The following is an 11,000-nucleotide window of genomic DNA, read 5'->3' as shown; positions in this document are numbered from 1 at the left end:
TATGTATTAATTTGTAATTTTTATAAATTAATCATCCCAACATACAAGTAAATAAAGTAACAACAGTCTTACAAATTACAAAATCAAATTAATTAAAAATAATTCAAAGTTCATTTGGGATTGGACCAAATTTAGAAACAAGGCCAGAGGCCCCAACTTGCGGAATCCATTTAAAAAAATCAAGAACGGGTCGGGTCGGACTGGGATGAAAATGATTCACCACGTAACCCAGGGTTTATAACTAGGGTTTAGTCCCTTGCTCATTTTTGCGTATCCCAAGCATAAATAACTGTACAATGGCGGGAGAATTAAACACCGAATCGTCGGCGCTAGACATGGAGCTAGAACCGGTGGTTCCCGTCTCCGATCAAACCGAAGGCGATGCGGCTGTGAACGGCGTCAAAAGAAAGAGAGACGACGGCGAAGAATTGGAAGGTGAGAAGGAAATTTCAGTGGAAGAGGAAAGGTTGGAAAACGGGTCGGGTCGAGTGAGTTTAGGGTTTAAGAGCTTTGCAACCTCCGTTGAGATTTTTGATTATTTTTCCACTCTCTTGAATAGTTGGTGCCCCAACATCAATGTCAATAAGGTAAATTTCATGCTTCACTTAGTTTGATTCTCTGTTTTTGAAAAATATATTTACTGTGTAATTATAAGAATTTGATTTGTCGGTTCGATTTTCGCCTGCTATTATTGCCTCATTGTTAGCTTATGAATGTATGTGTACTCTCTTTTAGTGGTGGATGTCTTGTAGTAGTTTAGAAAGCTTTTCAAGTTACAAATTTATTGATTCGAGATGCCTTTGAGGTTCGAAGTGTATTTGGTGGACAGTGAAGATGATATATCTGGCGGTATCTCTGTTAATTTGTAGGGTGTTTGGATCAGATTTGAGTTTTAAGTCTTTAATAGTCTTTGACAAGGAGAGTGTCGTAGAATAAGTGAGATCAAGTGTTTTATTTACAGTATCAGATATGAAGATCATCATCGAGATATGACTTATATCTTTATATGATGGATAAGGCAATAGTGGATAGGGTGCCGTTTTTAAAAGTTATTGAGGGAATCTGTCTCTACCAGCTATATGATTATATCCCTAGAGAGACCTCTGAATTGTAGCTTCAATTTTCTATTTTAGTAACAAGCAAAGTGTATTGTTTTGTAGTTCCTGATGCAACTTTGTGCATTTTCGGTTTAGTTTTTCTTCCTATTTGTAAGAGTGGATAAGTACTTATCTGGGTACTAATCTTCTATTATTAAAGGTAGAAAATCTAAGCCAAAGTATTCAATCTGGACACAGAGTTGTGGTGCTGAAAGACTAAGTGGTGAAACAGCATTTCCTGTTAAATTTTGGATTCTTTGGCTATAAGCATACTTTGTGGTTGAAAAATGATTTGGGCTTGGTCCTCTGCAATTTCTTTGCTCGTGTTCTTGGGGTTTCTCACGACAAATGTGATCTTTCTGATTTCTTGTGTAGTTTAACATAACATCTCTGAAAGTTGCACCAGAGTTTAGTGCGGTGAAGTGCTTAAAGCTGATTTGTAGCTTTAAATTGTGTACTCTTCCTAAGATGATCCTGCGGGTAGAGTGATGCAGTGTGTTGTAATATGTAAAATGCAAACAACTATGTGCCCATCTCTATGTCTATGGTTTAAGGATTTTAAATATTGCAGTTTTAATATAACTTTGTAGTTTCCAGTTGAAGCCTGCATATATGCGTCAAATAACCTCTAGTATACCAATGCTTGTGAATGAAATTAGATTTTTGTTGATTGCATATTTCCTGCCTACTTATTCTATTCTGTTTTGTATTGCAGTATGAGCACATGATGTTGCTTGACCTGCTGCAGAAGGGTCATCACGAGCCAGAGAAAAAGATTGGTGATGGTGTTAATGCCTTCCAAGTCCGGTTTCATCCAGAATATAAGAGTCGCTGCTTCTTCATAATAAGGAGTGATGATTCTGTTGATGATTTCAGCTTCAGGAAATGTGTGGACCACATTCTTCCTCTGCCAGAAAACATGCAGAAAAAATCTGGTGTCAACAAGGCATTAGGTGGACGTTATGGTGGAGGCGGCCGCGGAGGCGGTGGTGGAGGGTGGCTAGGTCGGGGCCGCGGGAGAGGTGGTAAGCCTAGAAACTGATATTGCAATGAACAATATCATATTTAGTACTAGGAAGATTTTCCTTACCTTATGATTCTCAACATTATGTTATCAAGTTTCGAACTGCCTTGGAACGAATGATATGTAATTTAACGTTTAACTTTTTATTAAAAAAACAAAAAGTTGTTTTGTTATTTGATTTTGAAAATCAAGTAATACCTGAGGTACCAATATTGTATATACGAATTCATAAATCACAACAGTGTAGCCCTCCTTGCTGGTAGTTGCTTTTTACAATTTTTCTCCTCCGCGCCACTTTTTATTTTTTTTACAAATATGACTTATGTATCTGTTCTCATAAATTCTCGGGGGTGAGCGAGGATCGAATCCAGGTAAACTCATAACCACTTGAGTTATCCCACGATTGTATCTTTAGGACTCTCCGTCACCACTTCCCTCCATTTATAGGAGTGAAATGTTGCAAAATAACTTTGTGCAATTTTATATCAAAGCAGAGTTATGTAGTGAAAATACCGATACTCCTCCAAGATTATGGCAATCATTAATCAAGTGCTATAAGAATTATAATTGAGTTGTGTGTCAATCATTAATCAAGTGCTATAAACATTATAATTGAGTTGTGTGTATTTTGAAGGGTGGTCTCAAAAACAATCTAGCCTTGTCGAGGAGTCTGTGTTCTGTATAGCTTTTAAGCTATCTATATATAGGCTATACAAGCCATATTGTTAGGACTTAAGAATGCTGCATATAGACCCAGGTACCTAACTAATCAACAAGAAAGCAAGTCATGCACGCATATGTATTGCAAGAAGGAAAGCATAATTGATAATTGTGCTTAATTTGGAAATTGGCGCATTTAGATACACACCAGTTGGGCCATTTGCGTGCATTGTATCCGTTTCTCATGATAACTAGCATGAATATTAATTAATTTGGTGAACAAAATTAATTGATATATAAATTAAGCGTTAGCAAATATAATAATTTACTACAATATTAAGAAAAACATCTCAAAAACTCTATGGAGCTTTCAAATCGGAAAATATAATAATGATTCCACTGATTGATAGTTAATGAAACAATCACTCCGTTAATCAGATAGTGAATGTTAATGATAGCCTATAATAATACAGGTCCAGTTATGAAAACAAAAGACCCAATAAGAAGGGCCCATGACCCGTTTAACAGTAACACTACAGGACCCCAGGACACGTGGCAATATCACCACCGTCCAGGTAACCCGGATCCAGAACGTTCCTACGGTTCGGATTTAGAAGTACACCGGCTCGTCATAGACGTCCACACGTCCTACAGTCCAAAAAACACACCTATGGTCTAGATCAAAAGGTACAAACCCCTAAACCCTAATGAGAAGCCTATAAAAGGCCGAACATAAGAATGTTAAGGGTTACTTCATCCCTCATATACATATATATACACATATATACACACATAACAATATACTCGTATAATTCCCGTTTTACCCCTTTCTCCTTCAAAACCCTTTCCTATTCTCACGCCGGAGGTGCCGCGGGGACGCCACCCCCTCCGGTTCGCTTGAAAAAAATTTGGGGATTTTCTTTGATTTGTTGCCCCTAACCCCGGGGTCTAATGGGAATAAGACTCCGGAGTTGACTTGGTTAGTCTCTTTGATTTGAAATTTGAATTTTGGATAAGGATTGGTCAATAAGGACAGACTGACATTTGATTTGACCGGACTCTAAAAAGTGGATGCTAAAAACTGGGTTGTCAGAAGACTGTAGGGATTCCAACCGGGGTCAAAGATACGTGCGTTTATATACATATATATATATATATGTATTTTTAACCTCCCCCTTTTCTCCTGAAAAGTCGTGCCATGTCATGATTGCAGTAGTAACTGTTGTGGTTACCAATATCGATGCCAATCAGGGGGTGCCATGTGGCCCTGCCATAATTTGCTTCTAAAAACTGTTCACCTTTCTGCTCTTTTCCGTTGTTCCTCTATAAATACTCCTCTCAACCTTTTATTTTTACTTTTACTCAAACACAAAGTTGAGAAAGAGAGAGAACTTGAGAATTATTCAAGATTTGTGGGGCTTTTGCGAGTTTAAGCCTTTTCCTCTTCCGTTTACTTGTAAATTCTCCATTCTCTCGCATTTCCTTTACTTTCGTGCGCAATTTTCGCCATGCATGCCATTGTTTTATGCGAGTTCTTGTTTCGACATTGTCCATTCATTGCACGAGTTTTGTAACTGTTTGTTCTTTTTGGGGTTGAACTGTGTAGTTTGATAGGTTTTGTGTGGTTTTGTAGTGTTTTAGGCATTGGTTTAATGTATGATTTGTGTAACTAGCATGGATTTGCTGTTTTTCTGTACAAAAATATGGGTTTTTGATAGTGTGAAATGTAGTTGGGCTCGTGGTTTATTCTTGATTTGTGTTTTTGGCTGTGGATGTATATGTATGCCATATATATCTTGTTTTTGATTTTCGATTCATGTATAAAATGTTTCTGAACTTGTCTTGTTTTTTGTTTTGTTTTGTGTTTGGGTTCGGGTGTGGCATTGACTCCGGGGTATGTATACATATATGCAGTATATGCAAGGTAGGAAGTTTAAGAATACTGCTAACCTCTGAACCCGGTACCTAGAGCAGTCTAGTGGTTTAGCTGAACTATTTTTGAACTTCCCCTCATCTTCTTCGTCCAGTAGCGATTCTCTAGAGATGCCTCCCCGGGTTGAACCACTTGTTCAAGTGTTGGCCCAAACCTTAGTCCTAGGCCCCTGGGGTACCCTGGCCAATCTGGATGGGTCCTGGGAGGATGTAGACCAGTACTTCGTCCAGTGCCGGAGAGACCCCAAACCCCTGAGCTTCTATTATGGGGACCTGTCCGAGGTATATGGAGGTCCGGAAGGGTTTTACGGCCGGGAGCCATATGACGAGGCCGCTATGGATGGGAAATTTTTTACCGCCCCGGGGACCAAGTATAAGTGTGGGGTGGTTCATAAGGAAATTGGAGAGAAATACACAGATGCCGAGGTAGATAGCGCACTTAGGCTCGCATTTATCCTTGAGGATGAGTTTGATTGGAGGGGGGCTATGTAGGGATATCCTTAGAACATCTTCGGGGCATGCGCCTCGGACTACACCAGTTCACCAAGTCTCTATGTCGGGACGTGTACGGGATTCCCTTCACCCAGTTGACCCCGAACTCGGTGAAGTGGATAAGTTGGTTTTTAGCTTGTTGTCACGCCAAGGACTACCTTACCACCTTCAGGCTTTGCCACCATATCTTTAAAATCAAGAAATCCACAGCCCAACCCATATATGAGTTTTTATTCCGGATTGAGGATTGTGGGTATCCGTCCGATAAGATGGTACTTCCAGTTAGTATGTTGACATCACTTAAGGGCTGGCACCGGGAGTTTATTTTTGTCCGGCGTGGGGATCTAGAGTTTATGCCGCTCCATAAACTTGAAATTAAAATAGATAAATTACCGATCCAGCGGCTCGGGCAAGCAGCTCTCGTGATGGTTTATTCCTTCTTTGAGGCACTCGGGACGCAGTAGAGCCGGGATACATTTAATAACAATGAAAATATGCATGCTGCCGGCTGTAAGTCTTTTGCCTTAGCTTTATTTTCTTGCTCTAACTTTTTATTGCTTTTCTGTATCCGGGGTTGACGTTTTTGTTGTTTCATTTTCAGGTATTCTGAAGCTAATCCCTTACCCCCAGAACATGTCTGCTCAACTCAAGGATTTGGCTGCCAAGTGCCGGAGGATCGAAGGCCTGACAAGCGTCGATCTTGGTAAAAAGAAGGTTGGGGAGGGAGATTGGGGAGGACAACCATAGTTATCAATGAGCCCCGGGATGAGTTTATTCAGGAGAAGGAGACGACGAGGGTTCCGGTACCCCGGAAGAGGAAGGGTGCCCCCGCGGAGTCCGGGGAGAAGGATGGAGAAGGGTCTGAGAGCCAAGTTTCCAAGAAGATTGCTACTGAATTGGCTTCGGACACCCCGAAAACTCTTAAGGCTTTGCTGGCCAGCTTCACTACGGAGACTCGCCGAAAAGAGCTCTTCGAGAATTATGCCTCCACTGCTGAGAGGAAGAAGTACCAGAAAGAGCCTCTGGAGGATTTCCCGATTTCACTTCAGGAGGAAATGACTGTTGTAAGCTTCTTTCTTGTAATTTTTTGTACTTGTCTATTTTCTGCATTATATCGTCTAACTTTGACATGTGATTATTTCAGGATAACTCTCAGGTTGCTAGATTGGTTTGCATAGCACGGAGCTTGAAGGCGAAGGATGATGCCGGAGATGTTGCAAAACAGAGGTAGAAAACCTGTCCCAGGAGATCAAAGAGCTGAAGGTGGCTAATGCGAAGGAGGTGACAGCCCATAAGAAGATTTTAGCTAAGATTCGAGAGAGACAGGATCGGGCCGAGGCTTCTGTTCGGGAAATGAGGGCTGAGAACAAGAAGTTGAGGGATGATTTGGCTGCCCGTCCTACTCCTGAGGAAGTCCTGGCCGGATTTCAGGGCACTCCTGCGTACTTTGAGGAGTTGAATGATAAGGCGCTGGAAAAGATCCAGATATGCTAGAGGGTAGCCTCCAAGTACCTCACCGATAACCCCCAAGGTACCATCGATGTCTTTCTTGAGAAGTACATCAAGGAGGAGACCCGAATGGAAAATAAAGCAAACGCCATCTTGGCAAGGGAGTCCGGAGACGGCCAATCGAGCAATGTTCCTCTTCTGCCCGAATCTCCTCTTGCCGAGCAGCCTCCTCTTCCTGAAGACGATCCGGAGCAGCCCCCATCCCCTCCCGCCGAGCCAGCAGCCGAAGCGTGAAGACTTGGCCACTTATTGGCTTTTAATTTCCATTTCATATTTTTAGGTATTGTCTGAACTTAGCCTTTTGGCTATTTTAATCTTGTCTGTAACTGAATTGATTGCGATTTACCCCCCGGGGTGTGTTTCCCCGGGGTAGTTTAATGTACTTGTGCTTTTCTTTTCTCTTTTCATTTCTCATTTTGATTTGCATATGAGAATTTCTAACTTTTGAGAAATTTTTCTAAAGTACACATCTTGTGTTAATCGACCCCGGGAAGGGGTAAATTTCTATCTTATAGAAATTTCTGTAAGTACACATGGGCTGTGTTTTTGCGGACCCCGGGATGGGGTAAATTTCTAACTTATAGAAATTTTTCTAAGTACACATGAGCTGTGTTTTTGCAGACCCCGTGATAGGGTAAATTTCTAACTTATAGAAATTTTTCTATGTACACATGGGCTGTGTTTTTGCAGACCCCGGGATGGGGTAAATTTCTAACTTATAGAAATTTTTCTAAGTACACATGGGCTGTTCTTTTGCAGACCCCGGGAAGGGGTAAATTTCTAACTTATAAAAAAAATTCTAAGTAATATGATGATAGTAAACAAATAACATAATGAAATTGATTTAATCTATAGGACGCTAAAAGTAGAGTTTTTCATTTAAATTGAAAGCAAAAATTATATTCTGGGGTGAATGAGAAGAGTGTTTACATCAAGATATAATAGCATAAACTTAGATATGATCCCAGAATGTGCACCTTTCCCTTGATGGTAGAACTTCCTTAACCGGGCTCCGTGCCAGGTGTTTTGGGACCTCGGTTCCGCTGAGGTAGTTTAACTTGTAAGTTCCTGGTCGGAGCCCTTCCTTGACTATGTAGGGGCCTTCCCAGTTCGGTTGTAGCTTTCCTTGGTTTGTTGGTTCTGAAGCTTCGGTATCCCGGAGTACTAGATCTCCCACCTCATATTCCCTTATCTTGGTCTTTTTTGCAATATAAAGCTTTGTCTTTTCCTTGTAGCTTTCCATTTTTTCCACAGCTCGGTCTCTTACTTCATCCAAGAGTTCCAGGTTAGTTTTGAGGCCTTTAATATTTGAGACTTCATCAAAGTTGACAACTCTGTGGGAGGGTGATCCGATTTCTATTGGTAGCCGGGCCTCGGTGCCATAAGTGAGTTTATAAGGAGTTTCTCCGGTTTCAGTCCGGGAGGTGGTCCTGTAAGACCACAAAACTTTCAGGAGCTCATCTAGCCAGTTCTTCTTAGACTCCTCCAACCTCTTCTCTAAACCTTGGAGTATTGTCCTGTTGGTGACCTCTACTTATCTGTTTCCCTAGGGGTGGGCCACATATGCTTTCTTATGCTTTATCCCGAGCTCTTTCAGATATGCTTCTAAGTCTGAACCGACAAACTGCGGCCCGTTATCCGAGATCAAAACTATCGGAATCCCGAACCTCATCACAATTGAATCCATGAATTTGATGCAGTCTTGCTGATTGATGGTTCTCATGGCCTTGGTCTCTGCCCACTTAGTCATATAGTCGATCGCCACCAACACATAACGCAAATCCCCTTTTGCCCGGGGAAAGGACCCATGATGTCGATTCCCCAAACAACAAATAGGATCGCGTAAGAACTGACCCCGGAAGGATTGGACTCTATTTCGGCACATTGCTGAACTTTTGGCATTTGCTGCAATTCTTCACATATGCAACTGCGTCTGCGTGGATAGTGGGCCAATAGTAACCTTGTCTGATGACTTTGTAGGCTAGGGCTTTGGCAGCTAAGTGATCTCCACATATTCCTTCATGCACCTCCCGGAAACAATAATCTGCCTCATCCTGATCAACACATTTGAGAGTGGGCGCAGAGAAGATTCGCATGTATAGCTGATTACTTTCCAGAAAGAATCGAGTGGCCTTATACTTGAGGTAGCGTGCCTTGTTCTGATCTTCTGGCAGGGTTCCACCTTTCAAATAGGCTATGTAGGGAGTCATCCAGTTATCCGGGCTGCTGATGCACAAGACTTCGGGCCGATCGCTGCTGGGCGCCCCGAGCTCTTCGAAGTAGACCGAACTGCTTAGGTCCGAAGTATTTTGGACGAGCTTGGATAGCTCATCTGCTTTGGAATTTTCTTCTCCGTTTATTTGCAAAATGGTGGTATCCGGGATGGTTTCTAGGATAACTCTAACCATTGCTTGATATTGAGCCAGCTTGGGATCTTTCACAATATACTCTCCATTGGTTTGTTTGACCAAAATTTGGGAATCACTATAGATGATCAAACATTTTACCCTAAGGGATTTGGCTAACTTGAGTCCGGAGAGGAGTGCTTCATATTCAGCTTGATTGTTGGTTACTTTGAAAGTGAAGGTTATAGCTTGTTGAATTGTGAGTCCGTCCGGGCTGGAGAGGATTAAGCCCGCTCCGGACCTTTCGGCTGTCACCGAGCCATCAATATACAATGTCCATGCATTATTATCGCCAATCTCCTTCTCGCCTCTGAATTGGGTTGTTGGTACCTCTGGGGCTTCGGGGAAAGTGCATTCCATGACAAACTCGGCCAACGCCTGGGCTTTTATGACCGTCTTTGGAACAAATTTGATGTTGAATTGGCTCAATTCGATTGCCCAATTTACCAGTCTCCCGGAGGCATCAGGCTTGTATGATTTTTCGAAGTGGCTGGTTAGTAATCAACTTGACTTCGCGGCCTTGGAAATATTGCCTTAGCTTCCTGCTTGAGTGTACAAGAGCTAGGGAGAATTTTTCTAAGTTTGGGTACTGGGTTTCGACGTCCTTGAGGACTTGACTTACATAGTAGACTGGGCTCTGTTCCCCGTTCTCTTCTCGTATGAGGGCTAAAGAGACCGTTCTCGCCCCAGCTGTAATGTAGAGGTAAAGAGGCTCCCGAGCTTGGGTTTTGAAAGAATAGGTAGATTCATCAGATGTTGCTTGACTTCTTTAAAAGCCGCTTGGCATTCAGAGTCCAGTCGATCAGCTTTTTGTTCCGGGCTCCTTTCAATAGCTCAAAGAAAGGCAGGAATCTTTCTGCTAGTTTTGGGATAAACCTGCGAAGGGCGGCCAAGCATCCTGCCATTTTCTGAATATCTTTTTGAGTCCGGGGAATTGCCATTTTCATAATAGCTTTGATTTTCTCCGGGTTGGCTTCTATTCCCCGCTCACTAACCAGAAAACCGAGAAATTTTCCAGAGGGCACTCCGAAAGCACATTTTTCCGGGTTCAGCTTTATGTTGTACTTCCTCAAATTGTCGAAACATTCCTTGAGGTCTTTGATATTATCCGGGATCGTGACTGACTTGGAAATTATGTCATTGACATAGGACTCCATATTCCTTCCCAGTTGGCTTTTGAAGATGGTGTTCATCATTTTCTGATATGTTGCTCCGACGTTGATTAATCCGAATGACATCATGACGAAGGCGTACATAGCCCGATGTGTAATGAACACGGTCTTTGTGATGTCTTCTGGATTCATTTTGACTTGGTTGTATCCAGAAAAAGCATCCATGAAGCTTAGCATAACATGGCCCGAAGTTGCATATATCAATTGGTCGATATTGGGTAGGGGTAGGAGTCTTTAGGGCATGCTGAATTAAGACTCGTGTAATCAACACATTCTCCACTTTCCGTTGGGCTTCTTGACTAATACAACATTTGCTAGCAAATCCGGGTACTTAATTTCGCAGATGATATCTGCCTTCAACAACTTTTCCACTTCTTGATCGATTGCTTGCTGTCTTTCTGGGGCAAAGTTTCTTCGTTTTTGCTTGATGGGTCTTTGTTTTGGATCTACGTCCAGGCTGTGCATCGCCACATATTTATCAATCCCAGGCATATCCTCCGGGGACCAAGCGAATACATCAGTATATTCTTTTAATAGATCAATAAGCTCTTTCTAGAAGGTGGTTTCCAGGCCCTTGCCGATTTTGATCTTCCGGGTGGGGTTCCCGGGTTCCAGCTCTACTTCAATTGTCTGCTGGGCAGGTTCGACTTTTGTCTTCTCCCTGGTTTCCACAAATTTCTGAATCCGGGCATTAGCATTGGTTACGCTG

General features: G+C 42.1%; 3 protein-coding genes across 3 annotated transcripts; 1 reads left to right on the top strand and 2 right to left on the bottom strand.

Annotated features, from left to right (window-relative positions):
* The first annotated feature begins 233 nt into the window (after positions 1 to 233).
* LOC141682738 (protein EMBRYO DEFECTIVE 514-like) lies at positions 234 to 2,299 on the top strand. Its single transcript, XM_074487434.1, has 2 exons — positions 234 to 587; positions 1,813 to 2,299. The coding sequence occupies exons 1-2, from the start codon at positions 297 to 299 to the stop codon at positions 2,137 to 2,139; spliced, it is 618 nt and encodes a 205-aa protein (XP_074343535.1). The 5' UTR covers positions 234 to 296; the 3' UTR covers positions 2,140 to 2,299.
* Positions 2,300 to 7,666: 5,367 nt separating this feature from the next.
* On the bottom strand, positions 7,667 to 8,464 carry LOC141685229 (uncharacterized). The gene is made up of 2 exons (XM_074490342.1): positions 8,382 to 8,464; positions 7,667 to 8,144 (listed from the first exon to the last, which is right to left on the bottom strand). The coding sequence occupies exons 1-2, from the start codon at positions 8,462 to 8,464 to the stop codon at positions 7,667 to 7,669; spliced, it is 561 nt and encodes a 186-aa protein (XP_074346443.1).
* A 121-nt stretch (positions 8,465 to 8,585) lies between these two features.
* On the bottom strand, positions 8,586 to 9,479 carry LOC141685228 (uncharacterized). The gene has a single exon (XM_074490340.1). It carries the CDS (start codon positions 9,477 to 9,479, stop codon positions 8,586 to 8,588), a length of 894 nt encoding a protein of 297 aa, XP_074346441.1.
* Between the last annotated feature and the right edge of the window lie 1,521 nt (positions 9,480 to 11,000).

The sequence above is a fragment of the Apium graveolens genome, chromosome 9 (genome assembly GCF_009905375.1).
Source record: "Apium graveolens cultivar Ventura chromosome 9, ASM990537v1, whole genome shotgun sequence".
Classification (NCBI taxonomy): Eukaryota; Viridiplantae; Streptophyta; class Magnoliopsida; order Apiales; family Apiaceae; genus Apium; species Apium graveolens.
Note: the sequence above shows the minus strand (reverse complement) of the source record. Positions and strands in the feature narration are given on the sequence as shown.

Excerpts from the sequence above, each read along its gene's own strand:
- LOC141685229 (XM_074490342.1), bottom strand. The coding sequence starts at position 8,464 with ATGACTAAGTGGGCAGAGACCAAGGCCATGAGAACCATCAATCAGCAA. Across the intron at positions 8,145-8,381 it reads ATGGATTCAATTGTGATGAG|GACCACCTCCCGGACTGAAA; the intron begins GTTCGGGATTCC and ends GTGGTCTTACAG.
- LOC141682738 (XM_074487434.1), top strand. The coding sequence starts at position 297 with ATGGCGGGAGAATTAAACACCGAATCGTCGGCGCTAGACATGGAGCTA. Across the intron at positions 588-1,812 it reads CCAACATCAATGTCAATAAG|TATGAGCACATGATGTTGCT; the intron begins GTAAATTTCATG and ends TTTGTATTGCAG.
- LOC141685228 (XM_074490340.1), bottom strand. The coding sequence starts at position 9,479 with ATGGAATGCACTTTCCCCGAAGCCCCAGAGGTACCAACAACCCAATTC.